The following is a 27447-nucleotide window of genomic DNA, read 5'->3' as shown; positions in this document are numbered from 1 at the left end:
TCCATATGACTTCTCAAATGGCCTTTAGTCATAGTCTTCTATCCTCACAATCTTTCTCTTTTTCCTCTTATATTCCCACTTCCCCATTTAATCATCTCATTTTAGTCTCCCTTTGTTTCTCCATAACTATATACTATTTTTAAGGATATTTTAATGTTTCAATTTGTTTTGTTCTATTGCTAAGTAACCCAGGAGTTTCATTATGGCATTTCATCACATCCATAGAAAGCCTATTTAGGACAATGTATAGAGCTGGATCTTGACACAGTCATTCACAGCCTCCTGTGAAACCACCACATTGATTGCCATAGTATCTATACAAGTTTTCACTCACAGAAGCAAAGGATGAGTGTTCCCCTCAAGGGCACGATCTGTCAATTGTTATATTGCTCTTGGCATTCTGACTGCTGTAAGATAAAATCTTAAAGCAATTTTGATTTACATTTTCCTGATGACTGGGGGCATTGAACACTTCTTTATATGCTTCTCAGCCATTTTATTGGTTTTTTATTTATTTACATTGCAAATATTTTCACTTTCCCCCTTCTCCCCTCTGCAACCCTCCCATTTCCCCCTCTTCTATGCTTCTAAGAGGGTGCTTCCCAACCTTCCCACCACTCACACCTTATATCTCTAGCATTCCCCTATGCTAGTGCAACAAACCTTCACAGGAGAAAGGGCCTACCCTTCTTGATGCCAGATAATGCAATCCTCTGTGACATATTTTATTTTTTCTTTTGAGAATTGTTTGTCTAGGTCTGTAACTCATTCTAAAATTGGGAAATAAATCGTTTAGTTTCTTGATATCTAGTGAATTGTAATGTTGCTTACATATTTTAAAAACCTTCTATTAGATATATAATTGGTAAAGGACTTTCTCATTCTGTGGGCTGACACTTTAAATGAATGTTTATATCTTTTTCCCTACGGAGACTTTTAGGTTTATGAGGAACCATTCATTAATTATTTGTCATCGTACCCATGCTATCAGAGTCCCATACAGAAAACCTTTTCCTAACCAATGAATTCAAGATTATTTCCCACTTTCTTTTGTATCAGATTAAAAGATATGCTATTTGTTTAATGTATTTAATATATTTGTAGTTGAGTCTTATGCATAGTGATAAATATGGATCCATTTTCACTCTTCCATATCTAGCTATTTTATTTAACAATAACCATTTGTTGAAGATACTATTTTTTCTCTAGCTTGTATTTTTGACATCTTCATAAAAATAACTTTTCATAGATTAGTAGAATTAAGACATTACTAAAATTTAAGGGGTATTTTCAATTTCAGAATGTGTGCCACTGAACTTTTGAGTAAAATTCACCTCTGGTCTTAATAAAATTGTAAAGCATTTTGGAAAAAAAATACAAACAAGCAACCCTGCACTGGAAGTCAAGATGGAAAAGATCTCCACAGCCACCATCGCCTTTCCCTTGGTGCTAAGGTAGACAGGAAGAAAAGTAATCCACACGCTGCAGAAGACCAGCATGCTAAATGTCAGAAACTTGGCTTCATTGAATCTATCAGGCAGATTTCTGGCCAGAAAAGCTACAGTGAAACTCCCTAGGGCTAATAAGCCCAAGTAACCCATGACACAGTAGAAGGCAATAACTGAACCCTTGTTGCAGACAATGATGATGTGGCCGTGTTCAAAGTGTGGATCAGTATCAACAAATGGAGGAGATGTTCCTAGCCACATTCCACAGAGAATAATTTGGATCATGGTGCAGATGGGAATAATATAGTTAGGTGCCCTTGTTACTAACATCTGTCTCATCTTTTTTCTTGGATCAGTGATCTTGAAAGCCATTACTACAGTAATTGTTTTGGCCAAAATAGCAGAAACTGCTACAGTGAAAACAACTGCAAATATTGTCTGCTGCAGGATGCAGGTAGCCATATGGGGATGGCCAATGAAGAGCAAGGAACAAAGGAAACAAAATATGAGAGAGATGAGCAGAATGTAGCTGAGAAGTCGGTTATTTGCCTTGACAGTGGGATTGTCTTGGTGCTTCAAAAATATACTGAGTATAGCAACTGTGAGAGCAGCGAAGCACAGGGCCAAACATGCCAGAGCCATTCCTAAGGGGTCTTCATATGCCAGGAAGGTCACAACTTTCTTGAGGCAGTGAGTTTGTTTTATGTTGGCATACTGATCATTTGGACACTTTACACATTGATCCATGTCTGGCACAGGAAAGGAACTATCATCAGTTTTATTTTTCTTCTCTATATTTCTCATAAATTTTAAATTAATGCATTGAAAAATCTTGACCAAATTGATATTATTTGTTGGCCATGCATACTCTTGAAAATTTGCTTTTAAAAACCATAGTTAGCACTATTTCAGAAGGCAAAATCTCATGAAGCAATTAGCACCTGATGTCACTACATCTTAAAAAAAATCTCTTTTGTTTTATGTTTCCTTGTGAGAATTTTAGTAGACTAGAACACATCATATATTCATAACTTTTTAAAATTACATTTGAGTGTTAGTCAACTCAAAGGACAATTCCTTAATGAGAAAGCACCAATACAGAAATGTTTACCATCCCTTAATTACAAGCAATGCCACATAATCCTAGGTGGGTATAATTATCTTCCATAATTATCTTGAAATTTCCACTGCAGTACATTCAATTTTAAAATTTCAATTGAATTGGAAAACCATATCCAGTTCAAGGTTTGTAATATCAGTCTTTCTATCAGCATCATACACTATTATTCAGTTATTTTATGTTCATCTAATTTTTCTAAACTGTTATCTTAGCATGTAGGCAATGTAGTACTTTTCAGTGCTTTGGAGGTTGAATTAACCATTTACAGTGGTTGCCTAAGACCACTGGAAAACACAGATTTTTATTTACATTATGATTCATAATAGTAGCAAATTTACAGTCATGAAATAGCAATAACATAATTTTATGGTGGTTTGTGGACTAGTTACCACAATATTAAGGATTATATTAAAGGGTCACAATGTTAGAAATCAACAAATTGATTATTTTTCTGATTTTTGGAACCATTACAATGTAATAAAAACAATGCAATTGACAAGTTAAAAGAATTGCAGTATTATTTTATTCTGTATTGAACTGACAAAGACAATGTGTTCCATTAATTAATTTTGCTTTAATATATTTGTCTTAGGGCAATGTGAATAAACATTTTTTGCTGCAATATTTCAATATGTTATTCATTTCAACTTTTTCTTGCATTATTCACTATGTTGCATAGGCAAAAATGCTGAACATTCTTTTGGGTTGTTTTTGTTGTATTTTCAAACCATTGTTTGTCTGTGTAGCTTTGTTGGTAATGGAACTCACTCTGTAGATCAGATTGGTCTTGAACTCACAGTGATTCATATATCTCTGCCATTCTTAATGTGAGTGCTGGGATTAAAGATATGTACTGCCACTGCCCAAGGTAATGTTGAACATTCATTCTAATGCATTGTTTTTATATCTGAGTACTACATCTATTTCTACTTTGCTTATGTTAAAATTTTATTGAACTATTTATGCACTGGTCTTGATATTAAAGTTTGGTTTTATTGTTTATTTATTTCTATTACTCCTACAATAAGTATTATGTGTGTCAGTTACCTGATGTACTACCAATTAAATCACATATAAAATTTCTCTGTGACTTTTGAGACAAGGTAGATACCACTACTTATAAAATTTCTAGATTCTATGTAATATTATGAACTGAAATATAATGAATTTTTAATAACTCATCTAGATATTGGCTGACAAAGTCACCTATTCCAAACATGCAGCCTATTAATTGGTAATGCATGCAATTACCTGTCATGTTGGAAATTTCATTTTCTGGACATGGAGTACAATCAAAACAGCAGACAGCCTTTCCTTTCTGAAGGGATTTTCTGAATCCTACACTGCAGGGCATACTGCATACAGAAGGTATTGTCTAATAAAATTTAACTACATGTTAATAAAAGGAGTTTGTCATATTCTACAATAAAGATGTGATTTGCAGTCAGGTCTATGAAAAATATTCTTCATTTACAAAAAGTGATATTTTCTTGTTCTTTAGAATAATATTATAAACGTATTATGATATGTTTTGTGATACAAATTATGAATAAGTTATATTTATTTATAGTTATGAATAATAGTTAAGTTTAACTCACCTGTCTAATGTCTACAGACCACTTTATCATATCTTCAGGTATATATAGTTGCTGACCATGCAGAAAATCTTGGGAAAACTTTGCAATTTTCACATTAAATCCAACACCTGGTAGAAGATTCATAGCATAGAGAATGTCATATTCTGAATCCAGTTTCCCTTTTTGTTTCATTTTGAATTGATATCCAGAAGGATTTATATATTTATTGTTCTCCAGGAAAGGGACCATCTGAAATAAATATATTTTTGTAGTCTCAACTATGCATGCACATTCAGAAAGATAATCTCAAAATCAGAATGCCTCTAATTTCATTTATGTATTCTAAACTGTGACATTATTCGTAGCCCTCAATACAATAAAATAGTATTCAACTAGAATTAAATATCATTATGGATTAGAAATATAAGTTTCACAATGGAGTTAATGGCTTACAACAGTCACATCTTAGTAATATTCATGGAGAGTGAGATATTATCAACTTCTTTTCTTTCATCAGTATTATCACACCATCAGCTAATGAGTAGAGTTCCTTAGTACATAAATACAGTTGCAGAATTACTTTATATAAGCTAATAAGCTCTTCATTTTAACCACCAACAGACTCTTCATCATTTAAAGGACATTTCTGCTTCTTGCTGCTATGTACAAACTTTGTTTCAAATGTTTATTATGTAAAAATGTGTATATGTTGGAAATATACTGGGCAAAATTTAGCAACTTGAATTTTTTCTTTCCTTTATAATTTTTTTTGAGAATTTTATTCAGTATAATTTTGTCATATACTTTCCAGTTCCTTAACACCTCTCCCTTCTTTCCTCTATCTCAACACATACAATTTCCTGTTTTTTCTCTCACTCTTAAAAATCCCCAATCCCCAAAAAATAAGCCAAAAAAAAAAAAGAATGAAGTTCAATTCATGCTGGCTAGCTCTTGAGCATGGGGTCTTCTATGAAGATTAGCTTGTATATGCAGTGTCATTCCATTGAAGAAAATTGATTTTACTTCTAAAGGATGATATCAACTATAAATAACATCATTTTCAAAGGTGGAAATGTGTGTTCACTTCATATTTGTGCTAGAATTTTGTCTGGTTAACGCTCTGGAGGTCTTGTGTATACTACCATAATTTCTCTGGGTTTATATATGCTTCTTTCCTTTTCTGATTATAAAATAATGTTTTCTTAAAAATCTTCAGCCACTAATGACTCTTACATTTTTCTATCCCCTTTTTGACATAGATGCACGATCTCTGAGGGTAATGGTGTGATAAAGATATTCCATTTAGGGATAATTCCTTCAAAATCTCTCACTCTGCACTGTAAAGTTGTGGGTCTTTATATTAATTATTACCTATGCAAGAAGAAACTTCTCTGATTAGGGTTGAGTGATGCCCTGATCTGTAGGTGTGTAGTATCACGTCATTAAGAGTTGTCATATTGTATGCTCATTTAGCAGAATACAACTTTTCCTTGATCCCATGCCCTAATATATTCTAGGATTTTTGGCTATACTAACAGTGTCAGGTATGGGTACAATCTTATGGAGTGGATCATAAATCAAATGATAAAGATGGGCTTAGGTTGGATAACTGACTAATATTTGTGGCACAATCTTATTGGCATACCATTATTATAGATTTCAGAATTTCTAACATCAAGAAATTGGTGATTTCTCTTTGCTTGCAGTGGTCGGATAAGTACCTTCCAGCACTGCAAAGGCTAGTCAGTAATGGTGGAGATTCCAACTGAGTACCAGATTGATCTCTCTATGTTGTATGTGATTACTATGAGTGTCTTCAGCAACAGGGTCTTACTATTGTGGCAAATATCCCATAACATTGATTCTAATGTTTCCAGTATGCTGTTGTCTCTTGATGTTAATTCATACCAATAACCATGTTTATATTATATGCAGCAAAGGGTACAGAAATAAACCCACTGGGGAGAAAATTTTGGAGGATACTTATATTTAGAACGTATGGTAAACTTTGAGTCTTATGTTGGCACTTCATAGTATTAAGTGGGAATACTATTACCTTCCAGGAGTAAATATTCTTTTGCCAATGTTCTGTATGTTGAATAAGCATTTCATGAAGTGCATAGGCTATAGTGTAGGCAGCATTGTACAGGTTGTAACTTGCCTCACTCATGGACACTTCAAACTGGTGCCTGGATAACCATTCTAGTAGGATTTTGGTTGAACAATTTTTCAGTGTCTTACAATGAGATGGCAATGAACAGTTAAAATACATCCACCATAATCTAGCAAGGGAAGTATCTTCATTGAAGTTGGACGGGTTCACTGACTGGATGAATTTTTTAAATCCAGGAATCTCAGAATGTGGATGTGAAAAAATGAAGATCCCATGAAAGGAGGTAAGAAGGACGTCTCCTTTAACTGTTTTCTCATCCAACTCTAAGGTGGTGATCCAGAGTCTCTTAATGCTTAAATGTTGCCACAGTCTAAAGTGTACAGTTAGAGTGTCTGAGTCACCATTAACGATAATAACTTTTGCTGATGACATCAAGATCTGGTTGTAATACTTTTCAGCTCTTTTCCTTTGTAATTGTGTATTTTGTATGATCATATTCACAAAGGCTAAACAGACTCTGTGTTTGTGCATCTCTTGTCTCAAATTTGAGAGAAACTGAATGCTTGGCTCATCATCTGAAATGACTAGTCCCACCCAGTTCCAGCTAAAATGAACTACCAAGGCCATCATGGCCAGGGCCAGAAATGTGTCCTTTGGAGACATCTGGTACAAGTAAGGATAGTGCTCCTGGTCACTCAGGAGAGGATGAAATGGCCCATAGTAGAGCTAAAGGACAAAAACATAAAAAACATGAAGAAATAGCATGCATGATTTCCAGTCTTTCTAAGAACGCCAGTTAATATCTGAGAACTTTAGGAAGCATACATTTTTTATATAGTTATTGCAATTCTACCTTTGTTGTGATTTTTCTTAAAAAATACTTATAAGGCTATCTTACATTACAAACTTGACATTTCTACTCTTTCACATTTATTTCTAATAAAGATGTCATGTACATGCCAGAAAACGAGAATTAGTGCTTGAACCTGTGATTGATAACAGGAATAAAGCCAGTTTATGCCTTCCAATCTGTCTTGGTACTCACAAAGTTGGCAGGAAAGGAGACACTTTCATTACAATCACCATGTAACCTCACCTGTGGTACTGCAAAAATGTATAGAAGTGGCCCCTGTATAACAGATGAAAACCACCCTGGTCCTGTAAGTACAGTTAACAATTGTCTTTCATGTTTACAGTTGTAGTTAGGAATAATTGGATCTCTGTTTGAGAACATGGAAATTGTTTGTAGATCTTCCTTTTTGGCACAGTATACTTTAACCATCAGTGAAACATTGGGTAAAATATGAATGTTCCTGTTTATTTTTTTGATAGCAAAAAATAGAGAAAAAATCAAGTGGATGTTCATAGCTGTCAATCTGAAAACAGAACACAGAGACCACTAGAGTTTAGGTTCCAAACTTGTTAAACTTATATTACATAATCACTACAGTGATTATTACTGAATTCTGTTTCCCTGACCAATTTCAATGGTGACACAGGTTTCATGCCTGTGGTATGTGAAGATGTGAAATCTGTGGAAGAATATAAGAATATTTCTTTCTCTTAAAATTAATTATTTATCCATTATTTTATACTCCATATTTTATCCCCCCTTGCCTACCTTCCAACTATTCCACATCCCATACCACATTTCCACCTCATGCCCCCACATGGATTTTCCAATTCCCCACCTCACCTGTCCTCTAAATTTCCTAGGGCCTCTAGTCTTTTGAGGGTTAAGTGTATCATCTCTGAATGAATGCAGACCTGGTAGTCATCTACTGTATGTGTGTTGGTGGCCTCATATCAGCTGGTATATGCTGCCTGTTTGGTGGTCCAGTGTTTCAGAGATATCAGGGGTCCAGATTTATTGAGACTCCTGGTCCTCCTCTAGGGTCACCTTTCTCTTCAACTTCTTTCAGCCTTCCCTAGTTCAACAACAGGGTTTAGATGCTTTTGATTGGTTGGATGCAAATATCTGCATCTGACTTTTTCAACTGCTTGTTGGGTCTTCTGCAGTGCAGTCATATTACATCCCTTTATGTGAGCATTCCATAGCCACAGTAATAGTGTCAGGTCTTGGGATCCCCCCATACCCCTTGAGCTTGATCCCAATTTTGGCCTATCCCTGCACCTTCTTTTCCTAAGGCTCCTTTTCATTTCCATCCCAGTAATACTTTCAGACAGGAATAGTTATGGGTCAGAGTTGTGACTGTAGGATGGCCCTCCTCTCCCTCATTTTATGCCCTGTCTTCCTGCTGGAGGTAGGCTCTGTGAGTTTTCTCTCTCTACTGTCAGACATTTCATCTGAGAGTCCTGAGAGTCTCGCAACTCCCAGGTCTCTGGTGCATTGTGGACAGTCCCACTACCTCCTCTCTCCAGAGGTTGTCTGTTTTCATTCTTTCTCTGGCCCTCAGGGCTTCAGTCCTTTTCTCTCACCCAATACTAGATCAGGTTCTGTTGTTCCCTCCTCTCCCCTGCCCTGTCTACTTTCCCTCCCAGATCCCTCCCTCCCTCTCCAATTTAGGTAGATATCACTCAAAATATTTTTTTTTGAAAATTGATATGGTTCACCATTGTTTTCCTTGAACATAGTGAGGGGTCCATATGCTGTCCATGAACTAGAATGTAGGTGTTAGCCAGTACTGAATCTACTCTTTGCTTTCTTGGAATTCAACTATTTAATGTAAGTAGAAAATGAATGAGTTCTATCAGCTACGAAATTTTGATGTTTTTACCTACAAAATTACTACTAGCTAACTTAGTAACTTAGTAAATGAGAAATGACTAATTAAATCTTCCAAATATGCAACTCTTAGAAGGTTATTGGATTCATAGGCAATGCAACTAGCGTAACATTTCTTATTCTTCCCTCTTCATTCCATAAAAATTTTTCCTTTTAAGTACCTGTGGCTGTACAATTTTGAGTGATAAAAACTGAGGAAAACAATAAGCTGAGGAGTACATTTACAGGGTACTTGGATTCCATTAACATGTTTTATACTTAATTGAATATTACTGTATTGACCCTCAATTATGTTTTTTTTCAAGATTTTAGCAACTTTATTTATATCCACCTATTCTACCCTTTGGTCAGGTATTTGTAGATGAGCTCAGGACTACTCAATGGTGGTTTCAATCCACTCAATGTTCTGCACTATGAGAGCTGGTGACCTGTGTTGATGGCTGGGTACTCCAGTCTTCAGTAAGGTACTACTGAACTTTTACAGAGGGTACTTGCCCTCTTCTCTGGCTGTGCAATGGTGTATTTAGTAGCTGGCAAAGTCCAGTACCTTTTGACTACATCCTTCTCAGAAGCATCTTACTCTTCTTTCTAAATACTCTCAGAGTCTCTATAGAAGTAGAGATCAGGCATATATTCCCATAGTTCTAATGAGAGATAGTACTACATCGTAGAATATTTCCCATGACTACAACAATAAAATATTTGCCTGGGGCCAACATCTCTCACATTACTCCCACTGACTGAACTACCTTGTTATTGCATGGAATGGCATTTCCATGTTGCCCAAGGAGTCCTGTATTACAAAGAGATAGTATAGGCAGGTTGATATATAACACCTCTGTGAGTAGCTAGTGGCAATCCCTGAGATAGCCAGGGCTTCCTGAAAACTTCTTGGTTCTGATTAGTGAAGATTCCAGGCAGGAAGCAGCCAGCAATGGGAGTGGCTCCAATGGAAACAGCAAACTACTGCACTTTTCACTGCCCAGCATTTCTGAAGGAGATGTTGTTGACACAAACAGGGATCTAAATGTCAATGATAGCCCTAGATGCAAGCAACAGCTTCTTCTATGTTTTCTTCAGATTTATGATATAGATCACATTTCATTTTGTATATGTATTGCTTCATGTAAAAGTGAAGGTTAATATCATCTGAGCATGTTCCTTTTAGTAAAGAATTTGAGGACCCCTTCATTTGAAGAACATCAATGGCTCTGAACTTTGCACAACTTTGTTTTTAAGTTACTATAAGAAAACCTTTGGACCCATACATTGACAGTCTGTAAAGGCTATCTTGGTTGTTTTGACTTTGTACAAAATTGTTCTCGAATGCTTATATTTTTGTATTGTCTGTGTATTTTGTATTATTTTATGAATATATAACATATTAAACTGCACTAGATCCAAATTGTTGTTATATATTAATTGATGTTAATATCATTGTTACATGAACAATGCCCATATCTTTTAATTTTCTGTTTTCTTTGCTTAAAAAATTTTCTAGAGTGTTTTTATAGCTTTATATCTTACAATTTCTTTTACATTCATAAAGGCCTAACGTGTTTCCTTGTTTTCCTGTTTCTTGCCATTCTGAGATGGGTCAGTTTCATCCTAGTTGTTGAGTGTCTGAAATAAGCCATTTCTGTTAAACTTTTATGAGTTTTTGATATCTTTAATCATAGAGTTATTTCCCAAACAAGCTATTTTTGAATTAATGTATTTGTCTTATTTTGGAATTACACATTTAAGTTACATGAACACATTAGATTGAATATTATTTCCACATTTATTTTTGGTATTATATATCATTCTCCATTCTCCTTCTTCAAGAACCACCATTTTTCACAGTTTGCTCACATCTTTAAAATTCATTGTGTCATATATTCATTGTCGCATATCTTTTGCCAGATGTGGTTGGCTCTATTCTAGGTCACCAGGATATACAATCTCTGGGCCATTGCCTTTCAGGCAATGTTAGGGGTGGGTTCCCTCTCAGGGGATGTGTCTCAACCTCAACCAATCTGATTGTCCATTGTTATAATTGCTCCACTACTTTTACCACAGCCTTAATTTTTTTTTTTTAAAAGTTGATTAGGTGCTCGCCTACATGTATGTTTGTATACCATTTGCATGTCTTATACTTATCAGGGCTACTGCATGCCTGGGCACCAGAATTACACTCAGTTTACAGCAACCATGTAGTTGCTAACAATTGAGCAGCCAGTCCTCTTAATTGAACCAACCTCTTAATTGAACTCCAGCTCCAACAGTCTCCTTTTTAAATTGAATTATTTGCTTTTTTCATATCTAGTTTTTTGAATTCTCTATGTATTTTGAAAGCTAGCCCTCTGTCAGCTGTGTAGTTTGTGAAAATATTTACTCATTCTGCAGGCTGCCATGTTGCCCTATTGATGGTGTATTTTGCCTTACAGAAGCTTTTCCATTTTATGAACTCCCATTTACTAATTTCTGTCTTTGTGCCTACATTGTTGGTGTTCTTCTGTTCAGGATGCTGTTTCTTGTGGTATTTGCCTCCAAGGCTATTCTCCAATTTCCCTCCTCCCAGGTTCAGCGTATCTGGTTTTATGGTCAGGTATTTGATCCACTTGAACTTGACCTTAGTGTAGGATGATAGATGGGGCTCCACTTGTAACCTACTACACGACAATTTCCAGTTACACTAGCACAATTTTTGAAGATGCTTTACTTTTCCTGTTTTATATTTCTGTTTTTTCTATTTAAAAAAATAGGTATTCATAAGTGTGTGCATTTATGTCTGGGCTTATGATTATATTTCATTGGCCAAAGACTCTGTTTGAGTTCTATAATAGAACTTGAAATAAGTGATAATGATACTTCAGAATTTGCTTTATTATATAGGGTTGTTTTAGCTATTCTGAATTTTTGTTTATGCATATGAACTTAAGTATTGTTCTTTCCATGTCACACATATTTATTTATATGAATATAAATATATTCTCCTAAATATGTTATATAAAGTTATTTGTATGTACTTGGGGTTTACTACTTGATATTGGATAAACAATGGGTGTGCTCTTTCCTAGAGAACAATATTCTCATTTTCAGCATTCATGAATTACCTGTAGTTCTTCATTTAGTACTGAGGCTTGCGAACCTTTCCCACCCCTATATTTTACCCTGTATATGATGTTTTTCTTCTTTATCTGATTTTAGATAGGAATGCCTATGAAATTTTTTTGGTGTAGCTTCTGACATTCATAAGGGAAACACAGTCTCAGAGTAAAACTCTCTGATCCTCTGTTTTTTTTTAAACCTTTCTGTCCCCTTTTCTGCAATGCTTCAAGAGTGTGGGTTCAGTGATTGTTTCATAGATGTATTCATTGAGACTGGGACCTGCAACTCTGTATGTTTCTGGGATACAAGCTTTTTGCATTTTGCATTTTCTTTGACTGTTGAGTCAATGATTTCTATGGCATCTTCGGCATCTGAGATTCTTTCTTCCATCTCTCATATTCATTTGTTGATATTTGCATCCATGGCCCCTTTGCTGCATACAGGAAACACACCTCAATGTCAAAGACAAAAACTACCTTAGAGTAAAAGGCTGGAAGACAATTTTACAAGGCAATGGTCTCGGGAAAGGAGCCGGAGTAGCCATTCTAATATCAGATAAAATTGACTTTCAACCTAAAGTCATCAAAAGAGACATGGAAGGACACTTCTTGCTGGTCAAAGGAAAAATCCACCAAGAAGAACTTTCAGTTCTGAAAATCTATGCACCAAATGCAAGGGCACCCTCATTCATAAAAGAAACTTTACTAAAGCTCAAAGCACACATTGCACCTAGCACAATAATTGTGGGTGACTTCAACACTCCACAATCCTCAATGGATTGAACAGGAAAACAGAAACTAAGTAGGGACACAGTAAAACTAATTGAAGCGTTGGACCAATTGGATTTGACTGATATTTATAGAACATTTCACCCTAAAGCAAAAGAATATACCTTTTTCTCAGCACCTCATGGTATCTTCTCCAAAATCGACCATATAATTGGTCACAAGACAAACCTCAGCAAATGTAAGAAGATTGAACTAATCCCATGCCTCCTATCAGATCACTATGGAATATGAGTGGTCTACAATAGCAACAAAATCAACAGAAAGCTCACATACACAAGGAGGCTGAACTAAATGATACCTTGGCCAAAGAAGAAATAAAGAAAGAAATCAAAGAGTTTTTAGAATTTAATGAAAATGAAGGCACAACATACCCAAATCTATGGGACACAATGAAAGCAGTGCTAAGAGGAAAGCTCATAGCCCTGAGTGCCTCCAAAAAGAAAACGGAGAGAGCATACACTAGCAGCTTAATGGCACACTTGAAAGCCCTGGAACAAAAAGATGCTAATTCACCCAGGAGGACTAGAAGACAGGAAATCATCAAAGAGATCCATACAAAGAATTAACAAAATCAGTTCTTTGAGAAAGATCCGCAAGATAGAGAAACCCATAGCCAGACTATGCAAACAGCACAGAGATAGTACCCAAATTAACAAAATTAGAAATGAAAAGTGAGATATAACAACAGAAATTGAAAAAAATTCAAAGAATCATCAGCTCCTACTACAAAAGTCTATATGCAACACAACTGGTATATCTGGAGGAAATGGACAATGTCCTAGACAGATACCAAATACCAAAATTAAATCAGGATTAAATAGATCACCTAAACAGTCCCACAACCCCTAAAGAAATAGAAGGGGTCATAGAAAGTCTCCCAACCAAAAAAAACAAAGGACCAGTTGGTTTTAGTGCAGAATTCTAGCAGACATTCAAAGAAGAACTAACACCAATACTCTTCAAACTGTTCCACAAAATAGAAACAGAAGGAACACTACCCAACTCGTTCTATGAAGCCACAATTATGCTGATCCCAAAACCACACAAAGATCCAACAAAGAATGAGAACTACAGGCCAATATCCCTTATGAATATCAACACAAAAATACTCAATACAATTCTTGCCAATTGAATTCAAGAACACATTAAAATGATCATTCACCATGATCAATTAGGCTTCAACCTGGGGATGCAGAGATGGTTCAATATATCGAAATCCATTAATGCAATCTACTACATAAACAAACTCCAAAAACCCACATAGTCATTTCCTTAGATGCTGAAAAAGTATTTGACAACATTCAGCATCCTTTCATGCTGAAAGTCTTGGAAATAGCAGGAATTCAAGGTCCATATGTAAACATAGTAAAAACAATATACAGTAAACCGGTAGCCAACATGAAACTAAATGGAGAGAAACTTGAACCAATCCCCCTAAAATCAGGGACTAGACAAGGGTGCCCCCTCTCTCCATATCTTTTCAATATAATTCTTGAAGTCCTAGCTAGAGCAATTAGACAACATAAAGAGTTCAAAGGGATACAAATTGGAAAGGAAGAAGTCAAACTATCACTATTTGCAGATGATATAATAGTCTACTTAAGTGACCCAAAAAAAATCCTCCAGAGAACTCCTACAGATGATAAACAACTTCAACGTGGTTGGATATAAAGTCAACTCAAGCAAATCAGTAGGCTTCCTAAACCCAGAAGATAAGCAGGATGAAAAAGAAGTTAGAGAAATGACACCCTTCACAATAGCCACAAACAATATAAAGTATCTTGGTGTGACTCTAACCAAACAAGTGAAAGATCTGTATAAGAAGAACTTCAGGTTTCTGAAGAAGGAAATTGAAGAAGACCTCAAAAAATGAAAAATATCTTCCATGCTCCTGGATTGGCAGGATTAATATAGTAAAAATGGCCATCTTGACAAAAGCAATCTACAGAATCATTGCAATCCCCATCAAAATCCCAACTCAGCTCTTCATAGAGTTAGAAAGAGTAATTCTCAAATTCATCTGGAATAACAAAAAACCCAGGATAGCTGAAACTATTTTCAACAGTGAAAGAACTTTTGGGGGAATCAGTATCCCAGATCTCAAGCAGTACTACAGAGCAATCATATTAAAAACTTCATGGTATTGGTACAGTGACTGGCAGGTAGAAAAATGGAATAGGATTGAGGACTCAGAAATGAACCCATACACCTATGGTCACTTGATCTTTGACAAAGTGGCTGAAATCATCCAGTGGGAAAAAGACAGCCTTTTCAACAAATGGTTCTGACTCAACTGGAGGTCAGCATGCAGAAGAATGTGAATTGATCCATTCTTATCTCCTTGTACTAAGCTCAACTCCAAGTGGATCGAGGACCTCCACATAAAACCAGACACACTGAAACTAATAGAAAAGAAACTGGGGAAGATCCTTGAGGACAAGGGCACAGGGGAAAAGTTCCTGAACAGAACACCAATTGCTTATGCTCTAAGATCAAGAATTGACAAATGGGACCTCACAAAATTCCAAAGTTTCTGTAAGGCAAAGGATACTGTCAAGCAGCCAAAATGACAACCAACCAATTGGGAAAGGATCTTCACCAACCCTACATCTTACAGAGGACTAATATCCAATATATACAAAGAGCTCAAGAAGTTAGACTCCTAAGTTAGACAAATATCCCTATTAAAAAATTGGGTGCAGAGCTAAACAAATAAATTTCACCAGAAGAATTTTGAATGGCTGAGAAGCACCTTAAAATGTTCAGTATCATTAGTCATTAGGGAAATGCAATTCAAAACAACCCTGAGATTTCACCTTACACCAGTCAGAATGGCTAAGATTAAAAACTCAGGAGACAGCAGGGGTTGGTAAGGATGTGGAGAAAGATGAACACTCCTCTACTGCTGGTACTACCACTCTGGAAATCACTCTGTTCCTCAGAAAACTGGGCATAACACTTCCAGAGGACCCTGCAATAGCACTTCTTGGCATACTGGACATTTAAGAACACATGCTCCACTATGTTCATAGCAGCCTTATTTATAATAGCCAGAAGCTGGAAAGAACCCAGATCTCCCTCAGTGGAGGAATGGATACAGAAAATGTGGTATATTTACACAGTGGAATACTACTCAGCTATTAAAAACAATCAATTCATGAAATTTTTAGGCAAATGTTTGGTTCTGGAAAATATCATCCTAAGTGAGGTCACCCAGTCACAAAAGAACACACATGGACTGCAGTCACTGATTAGTGGATATTAGCTCAGAAGTTAGGAGTACCCAAGACACAATTCACATATCAAATGACTCCCAAGAAGAAGGAAGGAGAGTTCCCTTGTCCTGGAAATGCTTGAGCCAACAATGTAGGGGAGTACCAGGACAGAGACGTAGAAGGGAGTAGATCATGGAATTGGTGGAGGAAAGAGGGCTTATGGGACTTTTGCGGAAGGGGGAACTGGGAAATGGAAAATCATTTGGAATGTAAACAAAGAATATAGAAAATAAAAAAAAAAGAACTTATAGAACACTAAATAGATTGGACCAGAAAAGAAAATCCTCCTGCCACATAATCAAAACACTAATTGAATAGAATAAAGAAACAATATTAGATATGGTAAGGGAAAAAGGTCAAGTAACATATAAAGGCAGACGTATCAGAATTATACCAGACTCTTAAACCCAAAAGAGCCTGGACAGACATCATTCAGGCCCTCAGAGAATGCAAATGCTAGCCCAGGCTACTCTACCCTGTAAGAATCTCAATCATAGATAGAAGGAGACACCAAAATATTCCATGACAAAACCAAATTTAAACAATATCTAGCAATCTGTCCATACAGAGGATTCTAAAAGGAAAATTCCAAGATATGGAGGGAACCTACACAAAATAAAAAATAAAACAGCAATCATCTCATAATAAAACCAAAAGTAGAAGATCATATACATGCAATGCAATCTGTAACTATAAATATAACAGGAATTAATCATCTGTCTTTACTATCTCTCAATATAATGGGCTCAATTCTCCAATAAAAGAACAAAAGCTAATGGACTGAATATGCAAGCAGGATCTAGCATTTTGCTGCATACAAGAAACACACCGTGTGACAGCCAGAAGCTGGAAACAGCCCAAATGTCCCACAACAAAAGAATGGATACAGAAAATGTGGTTTATTAAAACAATGGAATCCTACTCAGCTTTTCAGAATGAGGACATCATGTGTTTTGCAGGCAAATGTATGGAACTAGAAAATATCATCCTGATTGACATATCTAAAAACCCAAAATGATATACATGGTATGTATTCACTAATAAGTGGATATTAGGCAAAAGTATACAGAATACCCAGGATACTAATCCACAGAACTGAAGAAGTTTAGGAAGTTGAAGTGTCCAAGTGAGGTTGCTTTAGTCTCACTTGGAATGGAAAATAAAGCAATCTCTGCATGGAGGCATGGAGTGAAGCAGGAATTTAGGTAGAGGCGGGAAGAGTTAGTGGAAAAGGGGAACATGATCATATATTGGGGGAGGGAACAAGAGTGAAGATACGTAGGCCAACAGAAAGATTGGAAACAGGAAACCTTGACATGTGGGAGGTTTGGGTACCATCTAGAATGTACCAGACACTTGGGAGGTTTGAGACTCTCAGTACTCAAATGGAGTAAAATTCACAACAGTGTGGAGAGGGACCTTGTAGAGTACACCTCCAGTTAAAGATAAGGCATCAAGTAGTGTGATGGGGTTGCCATCCATATTCAAAATTCTGATCTAGAGTTGTTCCTGTCTAAAAGAACTGAAGGATTAAAAATGTAGAATACAACGAGAGAAAGGAGGTCCTGTTACTGGTCCAAATTGATATCCATCTCATAGGGAGGCTCCAAGACTTGACAGTATTACTGATGCTGTGGTTTGCTTTCAGATAGTAGCCTAGCATGGCTGCCCTCTTAGAGCCCCAAGAAGCAGTTGATCAAAGCAGAAGCAGAAGCAGGTACTATTTGGACTGAAATTGAGGACCGCTGTGGTTGAATTAGAGATAGGCTAGAAATTCAGGAAGAGTGCAACCACATAGGAAGACCAACAATCTCAACTAACCTCAATCCCTGAGATCTCGTAGACAAAGAGACACCAACCAGTCAGCTCTTACAGGACTCTCACACATATACAACAGAGGACTTCATGATCTGGCCTTAGTGAGAGAAGATGCACCCATTCTTCAAGAGACTTGTGATCCCAGGTAATTGGGAGGCCTTGCATGGTAGGGTAAGCTTTGGGGTGTGGGGAAATCCTCTTGGAGATAGTGTAATGAGGTATAGGATTAGGACGTGATAGAGGGCAGACCAGTAGGGGGATAATGACTAGATTGTAAAAAACATTTAGAGTTAATACAAAAAATAAAAAATAAAAATAAACCACCACCACCACCACCACCATAATAGCAAAATAAAACAATCAACAATTAAAATCGCTAAATTCTGTTCTGAGACCCTGGACTGTCATTTCTATCCTGATTTATGTTACTGTTTTCCTGGGATTCTCTTAGGCATTTTTTCTCTTTTAACCTTATTTCCTTAATTTCTTTGAGCTGTTTTGTTTTTATGTCTTCAATCTCACTGGTTTTTTAAAAGTAAAATTTGCTATTATTTTAATAATTCGGTATCTTGACATCATCTAAGTAATTCTCATTAACAAAAATTTCAACAGAACTGGTATGTTTTGGTAAAGAGATATTTGTTTTTTTTTTTTTTATATTGTCGGAATTCCTATTTTGAGATCTGGGCATCTGGACATTTACTGTTAGTTCTATATTTGAATTTGGCAAAACAGTAGAATAGTAGAATAAAATATGTGCAAGCAGGTTTGATCTAGAGGTACCAAAAACCTTGGTGTAATAAAGTAAGGTTGAAAGTACAGATTGGACTGGTATTGCAGATGTACTTCTTGGTCTAAACTTTAATTGTATTGGTGGATTTGGTTGTGTGATAAAGTTGTTTATGATATGAATGTGTCTGGTGGGCTTGGAGAATGGTAGGGAGTCTCTTGCCCAAGGCCAAGAGTTCATTTGTGGCACAGGTTGGGGAGACAAGACAAGGTTGTGGCACTCTGTGGGACTGAGGTAAAGTCTGATGGGATAGGAAGTTGGTGTGGATGGGAATTGTTAGGTAAGCTCATTGGGTTAGCCCTTTGTAAGATATGGTGGTTGGAGAGGTCAGTTATGTTTTAGAAGGTGACCTATGGGAGGCAGAAAATGGGGGTAGATTCCATAGAATTCTAAAGTCAAGGTGCAGCACAGACATAGGAAGTCAGATTAGGCCAGGACACTGGATGTAAAATCCATGCTAGACCTGTCATGTTGGAAAGAGTTTTTTTTTTTTTTTCTAGTGAGTCTCAGGGACTCTTATAGAGGTTGACACTGGAGAAGGATGCCGAAGGTCTGGCTGCATGGAGAGATTTGATACCGCACAGAGGGATCTAAAGGTGTTGGCAAATAGTTTGTGTCCCAGAGAACATCTAGAGGTTGTTTGCAGCACAGACAGGAGTGACTATGTAATATAGTGCTCTTGATATGGGACTAACTGGCTGTCTGGGGATAAGTGATGGATGGGGAGGTCAGGGAGAATTATTGTATTAGACTCTGGAGAGAAATGTGGGAGGTATGGCAGTGTAGAGAATTTATTTATGACACATATGGGAGCTTCCATGTATTTGAATTCATATATATATATATATATATATACATATATATATATATATGAGTGTTTTTTACATTTACATATATGTAGCACATGTATACCCACAGAAGTCTGAATACACTGCTGAATCCTTTTAATTTGGACTAGCAGAAAGTTATATAACATCCACATGATTTCTGGGAACAGAACACAGAAATCTGAAGGAGCATTATGCCCTCATAGCCGCTATGCCAACGCTCCTGCCAAAACATTCCCACATCAAATCATATAGCTGATAAGCTTTAGTTCATAAAGATCATAAGGAAAGTCTGTATTGATGATGACAGAGAAAACTAAGAATTAAAAACTTTTAAACTACTAAATCATCAAAGACCATCCACAATATATGAAGAACTAAAAATAATACAAGAAATTCATTCAATTACTGGAAAAATCACATGAGTAAAAACATCTCAAAGGAAGTGCACATGACCTGTAGCTATATTAAAAATGCACAATGCATTTACTTATCATGAAATGTACATATTAGACAGATGAAGATACTTTATTATACTATTTTTATAGATTACTAAGAAGACAAAAGGCAAAATATTCTTGTGTGGATATGTGAAGGACTAAAGGAATCAGTGTATTGTTCATAGGAATGTAAATCAGGCCAGACACTGTGAATAACACTTTGGAAAACCCACATGAAGCAAAAATGACACCATCACACGGTGATTCAGCTCTAACAAGTTTGAGTATAATTCAAGAGGAAAATCCAAGTCAGTACATATAGAGCTGCTTAGTCATTTTTTCTGCACTCTGAACAATAGACAAGCAATAGAATCATTTTGAGCAGTCACCAAACAATGGATTGATATACACAACAAATGATTCTGATATTCACACAACACAACCATTGTTTAGACCCCAAGAAAAATGGAATTCTATAAGACAATGACTAGAACTATCTATCAGTCTACATAAGCAACATACAGAAGCACAACCACCATAAGTTTTTCCTTTTTTTTATTCAATATATTTTTTATTTACATTTCAAATGATTTCCCCTTTTCTGGCCCCCCACTACCCTAAAGTCACATAAGCTCCCTTCCCTCCCCTTGTTCTCCCACCCTCCCCTTCCCACTTCCCTGTTCTAATTTTGCCCTACACTGCTATACTGAGTCTTTCAGGAACAAGGGGCCACTCCTCCGTTCTTCTTGTACCTCATTTGGTATGTGGATTATGTTTTGGGTATTCCATTGTTCTAGGTTAATATCCACTTATTAGTGAGTGCATACCAAGATTCATCTTTTGAGACTGGGTTACCTCACTTAGTATGATGTTCTCCAGCTCCATCCATTTGCCTAAGAATTTCATGAATTCATTGTTTCTAACGACTGAATAGTACTCCATTGTGTATATATACCACATTTTTTACATCCATTCTTCTGTTGAGGGATACCTGGGTTCTTTCCAGCTTCTGGCTATTATAAATATAGGGCTGCTATGAACATAGTGGAGCATGTATCCTTCCTCTGGGTATATGTCCAGGAGTGGTATAGCAGGATCTTCCGGGAGAAATTCGCCTCCATCTTGGTTCTTGGATGCCAGATAGATCAGACAGCCTGAGGTACACAAACATAACCCAAGGCCTTCATCGTGGGGGTCAAAGCCCTAAGGGCATTGGCCTGCACCCAGGCCCTGGGCTGTTTGGGGGACATTGGGGTGCCAACCCGGCCAGGAGGTTGTTTGCCCGGCCTGGTGCATGCGCCATTTTGGTTACGGGATGCCAGAGAGTTCCAACAGGTAAAGCCTGCCAACAGTCATAGCCCGAGGCTAACATAGCGGGGGTCTAGTCCCAACAGGCCCTGGTCTGCCCCCAAGACCTGGGCTGCTTGGTGGGACAACTGTGTGCCAACCTGGTCAGGATGTTGTTAGCGCAGCAGACTCTCCTGGCACCTTCAGGGGGCGGGCCACCTGACAGAACCAGTTAAGCACTCATAGCCCGAGGGGAACTTTGCTTGGACCTTGGCCTGCCAGGCTTTTGCCTAGACTCAGGGCTTGAGCAGCTAGGCTAGACTTGTGTGCACCAACCCAGGTGGGAGATCGGCTGCCCAGCAGAGTGATCATCACTCGGAAAAGGTCCCGCAGCATACACCATCAGCACTCCCTGAAGGAGCAAACGGGTACCATCTGGTTCACAGACACAATCTGGGGCAAGGCACACTAGGGCTGCAAGGGCACCCAAGTGGAGGACAGCACATCAGCAATCTGCGATAGAGGAAACCCAGTCATCCAGTGTTGCAGAAATAGCCCTAGAGCCTCACAGGAGGCTCAAACACCAGCCAGAGACAAGACCAACTAACGCCAGAGAACAAGATGGCAAAGGGCAAACGCAGGAATGCTACTAACAGAAATCTAGGCAATATGGCAGCGTCTGAACCAAACTCTCCAACATCAGCATGTCCTGGTTATGCCAATACAACAGAAAAACAAGATTTGGATTTAAGATTTTCCTAAGATATACAAGATACAACAAAGAAAATGTATGACTAAAAGAAGTAGATTTTTTTTCTCCAAAGCCAGAGTATGGGCACAATGAGAAGAAAGTAAAATAAAGAATTGTGAAAGTTGGCATATTGAACATGGTATTATACAATGTATACATGTACGTAAGAATTTTATTAAATTGTTTATGTAAAGACTTTATATTCAGGATTATAGCACCAAAACAAAACACTTGCTTCTAAAATAAAAAATATCAATAAATATATTCACATTCTTTAAGATGACTTTTACTTTAATTTCTTCATATGTCTCTCAGAAAAGAGGCTGAAATTTAAGTTTGCATCAAGCAGCCAGTAGAAAGGGCTTAATTGCTGTTATTCCATGAATTTACTATAAAAAGTCAAAGAAGTTAAATATATATCATTTTTCTGAGTATTAACACACCAAACTCTTAAGTTAAAATTTGTTGAAAACCACAATATAATTGCAAAATTAAAAATTGCATTAGCCTACAATTTTTCAAAGCTGTTTAGGAATGAGAAATAAATACAATGCAGCAGTATATAATAATGCACATAATTTGTTTAGTGCTTGTTCACATTTAATATAGAAATAATATAAATGATATTTTATTTTATAATTCATGTATTAAATACAAATCAAAAGATACACCATACTGTGAATTTGGATTCTATACCTCTTTTTGACAGTTTTATACTCTCACACCAATATCCTCCAAGGAATCAATTTCAAAGTAGAAAAGGTAGACTGCTCACAGTTTTGTAGATTTTAGTTGATGTGAATAGAATTTGGTCAATTGCTTTTGTGCTTTTTAAGACCATGATTCAAGATGGGAGAGAGTTATTTCCAAACCACCCAAATCATGGCTAGAATATAAATGAAAACATAATATGAAATTGGGATCACCAAACTCCATTGGAGAGCATACATTACCAATAGCATAATTTACCAATTAAGTGAACCACATATAGGCAGTGCCAAACCAAATCAAATAACTTACAATGCAAGCATTTGAGCAGACCTGCAGATCCAAGCTACAATAATCATGGAAATATAAAGAACTCACACACTTATAATAAACTTTGGTTTACATCTACCAACCAATTCCAAGTTAGAGTGAACTATTGAAGCCACCAAGAGTTTTTGTTCAGTCATAGAAATTCTAATTAGTTCATCAGAAGAGTGGCATATTTGAAACTTTGTTTGTTAATCGACACACCTAGAAATACTCATTCACCTCAGAAGTGTAATAACCTGACCAGAAACTTGGTAAACTGGTGATTCCTCTTATGAACCAAATTTGATGGTAACCACAAAAATTCAGAGTCCAGAGATTTTACACCATGAATCTTTTGGGGCACTTCTTCAAGCCTAAAGAGCCATCTCTAGTCATCCTTTGTGACTCTGTATTTACTATCAGAAATCCAGAGTTGAACGACTAGGCTGGGACTCAGGTGGTGACCTTTATCCATTTTCCTTCCTTCCATTCCAATTTCTCCATACTTTGCCTATGATACTTTTAGATCTGGCAGGAGCCCTGTCTCTCAGGCCCACAGCAATCTTCTATGCACTTGACATCTTGCTGTATGCTTAGAGACCCATTCATTGAGTTCCATGGCTCTTTTCAGGATTTCTTTCTTTCTTATTTCTATCCTTTGAGTCTCTGAAAAACCACAGAACTGCTTTGTATCAGAGACCCACAGCCCACACACTTGGATGACCTACATCTTCCTTTGTTCTACATTCCATTCTCTTTATACTTATCCCAGTCCTGGTTTGGCCTGCCTGCTTGAGTCTCTCCTTAAACAAACTCTTGAGTACTTGGTTCCTAGTTGTAGACCAATGACCCAAGTTTTTCTCTATCGCCCTCTCAGTTTCTCATTCTAGCCTGCCTATATAATGGTGTTTTCAGTAAATTACAACCACCACATTGCCTTAGATTCTGGTGAGATATAGCCTCCATATTTGGTTAGCAATGTGGGTAGCAAGAGTGGGCAATAGCAACCAAAGTAAAGAAAGTTGATTGAACAAAGACAGGACTAGATATGTACATGAAGAAAGAGTTTAAGTGCTATAAGTCTGTATATATTACAGAGTTAAAAAGTATAAACAGCAAAGACAATATTCTTTTCCCAGAATCCAGCAACACTACTGTAATATGCCCCTATAAAAAGCAATTAGAATGAAGTACAAGAATTTCAAAATAGTCATCATGAATATGATGAAGTACCTTAAAAATGTATGAAGAGAAGGCTAACTATATCCAAGAGGGCATAAAGTGTAAATAATCTCAGAACTATTGGTCAAAATAGGTGGGAAGAGCACACACCCTAGAAACAAAATAAGAAATATTAATAATAGCATCCATTAATATCTCCCAGTATTGATGATCTTAATTCCTCATTAAAAAGACAGAGAAATAGATTTTACTAGAAAATCGGAATTTATTTTTCTGCAGCACTGATGAGGGGAGGGGGAACATATCATCATGAAGAGACATCACAGTAACGTAAAATGATAGAAAGAGTATTCTAAATATGAGGGATCAGAAAACAAACAGATAGGTATTTTAATATATGACAATACAGACATTGAACAAACTACGTGGTGATTTAAAACATTAATAAGTTGTGGTATTAAAGGAAAAAATACTAGGGAGATATTAAAATTCTGTACACTTATGCACAATACAAGGATGCCTAAGATTCTATAGGAAATGTCACAACTCCTAAAATCACACACTGTTCCTAACACAGCAATAGTGAGTGACTTCAATACTTCACTCACCAAAGACAGATCATCTATGTAACAGACTAAGTAACAAATATAAGTCAAACCAAATCAAACAGCAAAAAAATAAAATAAAATAAAATAAACAGAAAAATGTAATAATGTTATGAATCAAATAGTTTTGACCAATACTTATAGAACATTCTATCCAACACAGAAGAATATATTTTCTTTTCTGTAGCCTATGAAACTTTCTTTAAAAGTGACCACATATTACATAGGGCATTAATGAAGTTTCAACACATATAAAATTTTTAGATCACGCCATCCATACTATTTTACTATAGTGCATTAAAATCAAATAAAGACATCCCATTTAAGACATCTAAGTTTTTCATTTTCTCCACATTTCTAGTTATAGTATTTGAGTTGATTACCATTAACTTCTCTTACGAGGATGGAGAGGTACAGTGATGTATGATTATAGCAATATAGTACGAGTCATTTTTCTACTCTATTTTTGTAGTAAAAAAGTAGTTTCCACATAAGACTATTTCTTCTCTAGTCTCCCTCTCTTTTTAGCTGCTTTCCAGCATCAGGTATGAATTCCATATTTTCCAGTGGGCCTTAAATATAAGAAAAGTGTTGGGGTATTGTAGGTTGAAGTTACTCTAGTTGGGATATATTGATGATAACCTTTCTTCTTTGGTAGCATTCAGAATACTGTTTCATATCATGTATGATAGTCGGTGAGCATAAAGATTTAAGTTGATCACAAACTTGATTTTTCCACATTTCATAAAAAAAATTGTCTTTAGAAATAAGATCTTACCATCAGATTATAGAAAATAAACAAAACTCTAGGCAGAGTCAATATTTTCCTTCTTGAAATCAATGAGTATTGAGAACCTTTATGTCTTCTAGTGTCTACATTGATTTCTTTCTTTAGTGTCTTAAAGAATTTGTTGTATAGATTTTCATCTCTTTGGTTGGATTTTCTACTTGGCATTTCACTCACTTACTTTGGGAAGATAAAGTAAATTAAAATTTTTTCTTGATTTTTTTTTCAAATTTGTAAATGTATATAGAAAGCTGCTCATCTTGTTTTTAAGTTGATAATATATTCCTGTATCTTAGTTGGTATCATCTAAGAATTTTATTATAATTTTAGAGAATTTTAATGACAGAATAATATTATAGTTTTTGGAAAAAGTTTAAATTCTGCTTCCTAAATGTTTTTGAATACTTCCTAATAGTTTTTGTACCATAATGAATGATAGAAAATCATGAAGGTTATAAATAAAAACAAAAACAAAAACAAAAAAAAAGAAAGAAAATCATGAAGGGATTTGCTTTTATGCCTGATGGTAAGGAAATGTTTTCAGAGTTTTCCTATTTCATATGATTTTTGTAATTTTTATATAGTATCTTTTATTATTTTATGTATATATGTTCTTTTTCCAAGTATTTTAAGTCATTTTTATTAAAGTATATAATACTTTGACAAATTTCTAAGTTGAAAACTTGAATTATTTAGGTAATGTTGGAAATAAATGCATATGGAATAAAGCTATGTTTACTTTTCTATATATATGGAAAATTTTCTTAAACTTGGACTCAGGTTCATACAAAGGGGACTTCAAGGATAAATCATAAAAAGCAGCAATAACACTCACAGTAACTCATTTCTGTGATACATGGATAACATGTTTCTCTAATAGATGAACAAAGCATTAACTAGATGATCTAATAGAAAATGAGACAGGATGGCATTTGTTATAAGTTTGTCAGTTACTTGAATCTCTTAAACACTAGTGCCATATGATCAAGTGTGCATCCTGTCAAATAAAACAGACTTGAGAGGAAAAGACAAAATTGTTATAGTCTTTTCCTATTCTGATTGCAGCTGCACATCATAGCATGACATGTAGGAAATGATGATATATAGATTCTCCAAACAAAAGATAAATATCTGTATAAGAAACATACCCAGGACAAAGATCACGAATATTAAGATCATCTCTGTATGGGGACTAGGGTCTCCATACCAATGAAAGGAACACTAGAAGACCACTGCAAGATCATTTTCCTGTAGCCCCTAAGAAACAAATTCAGGGGAGTGCTTTGCTCTGTGATTCTGGGGACATTGCATAGCACTAACAAGAAAAAAACTATCACTATTAGGTGCATTTCTCTAGTACCAATTTGAAAAGTATATGTCATTTAGCCTAGCAAATGTTATTCTAAAGACATGAGCAAAATGCCTAATACAGAAACATGGAAATAATGAGAAGGCAAACACAGAATAAAGTTTTGTTTGATCTTAGTAGACACAAGTAAGGAGACACAGCGAATTATGGTCAACCTATCTTTAGCCTTAATACACATTATTAACTATGATAAACAGAAATGAATGAAGGAGGTACTTACTGAATATCTGGATTTCCATTGAAAGAATCATTCAACAGTGGACCCTGTCTTGCATATATGTAAAAAAAACAGTCATCCTCTGTATATCTAACCTTTTTTTCATTTTGTTTTATTCTCCAAAAGCACCTGGGATGTGTTACACTCAAAAGTAAGATATACCCCAGTATTAGGAAGATAGATATAAAGGATAACAT

At 36.0% G+C, this 27447-nt stretch overlaps 1 protein-coding gene across 1 annotated transcript; it reads right to left on the bottom strand.

Moving 5' to 3' along the window:
* Positions 1–1277: 1277 nt before the first annotated feature.
* Positions 1278–27447, bottom strand: LOC127687082 (vomeronasal type-2 receptor 116-like). The gene is made up of 6 exons (XM_052185388.1): positions 27254–27447; positions 7355–7634; positions 6202–6984; positions 4167–4394; positions 3820–3943; positions 1278–2197 (listed from the first exon to the last, which is right to left on the bottom strand). Exons 1-6 carry the CDS (start codon positions 27445–27447, stop codon positions 1278–1280), a joined length of 2529 nt encoding a protein of 842 aa, XP_052041348.1.

Source organism: Apodemus sylvaticus, chromosome 1, assembly GCF_947179515.1.
Source record: "Apodemus sylvaticus chromosome 1, mApoSyl1.1, whole genome shotgun sequence".
Lineage (NCBI taxonomy): Eukaryota > Metazoa > Chordata > Mammalia > Rodentia > Muridae > Apodemus > Apodemus sylvaticus.
This window is presented reverse-complemented; position numbering and strand designations above follow the sequence as displayed.

Bases quoted from the DNA above. Each gene is read 5' to 3' on its own strand.
- LOC127687082 (XM_052185388.1), bottom strand. From the start codon at position 27,447: ATGTTATCCTTTATATCTATCTTCCTAATACTGGGGTATATCTTACTT. The intron at 7,635-27,253 runs GTAAGTACCTCC...TTCTGTTTTCAG, and splicing joins AATGGAAATCCAGATATTCA to ATTGACAGCTATGAACATCC. The intron at 4,395-6,201 runs GTAATAGTATTC...TATTTATTTCAG, and splicing joins AGAATATTTACTCCTGGAAG to ATGGTCCCTTTCCTGGAGAA.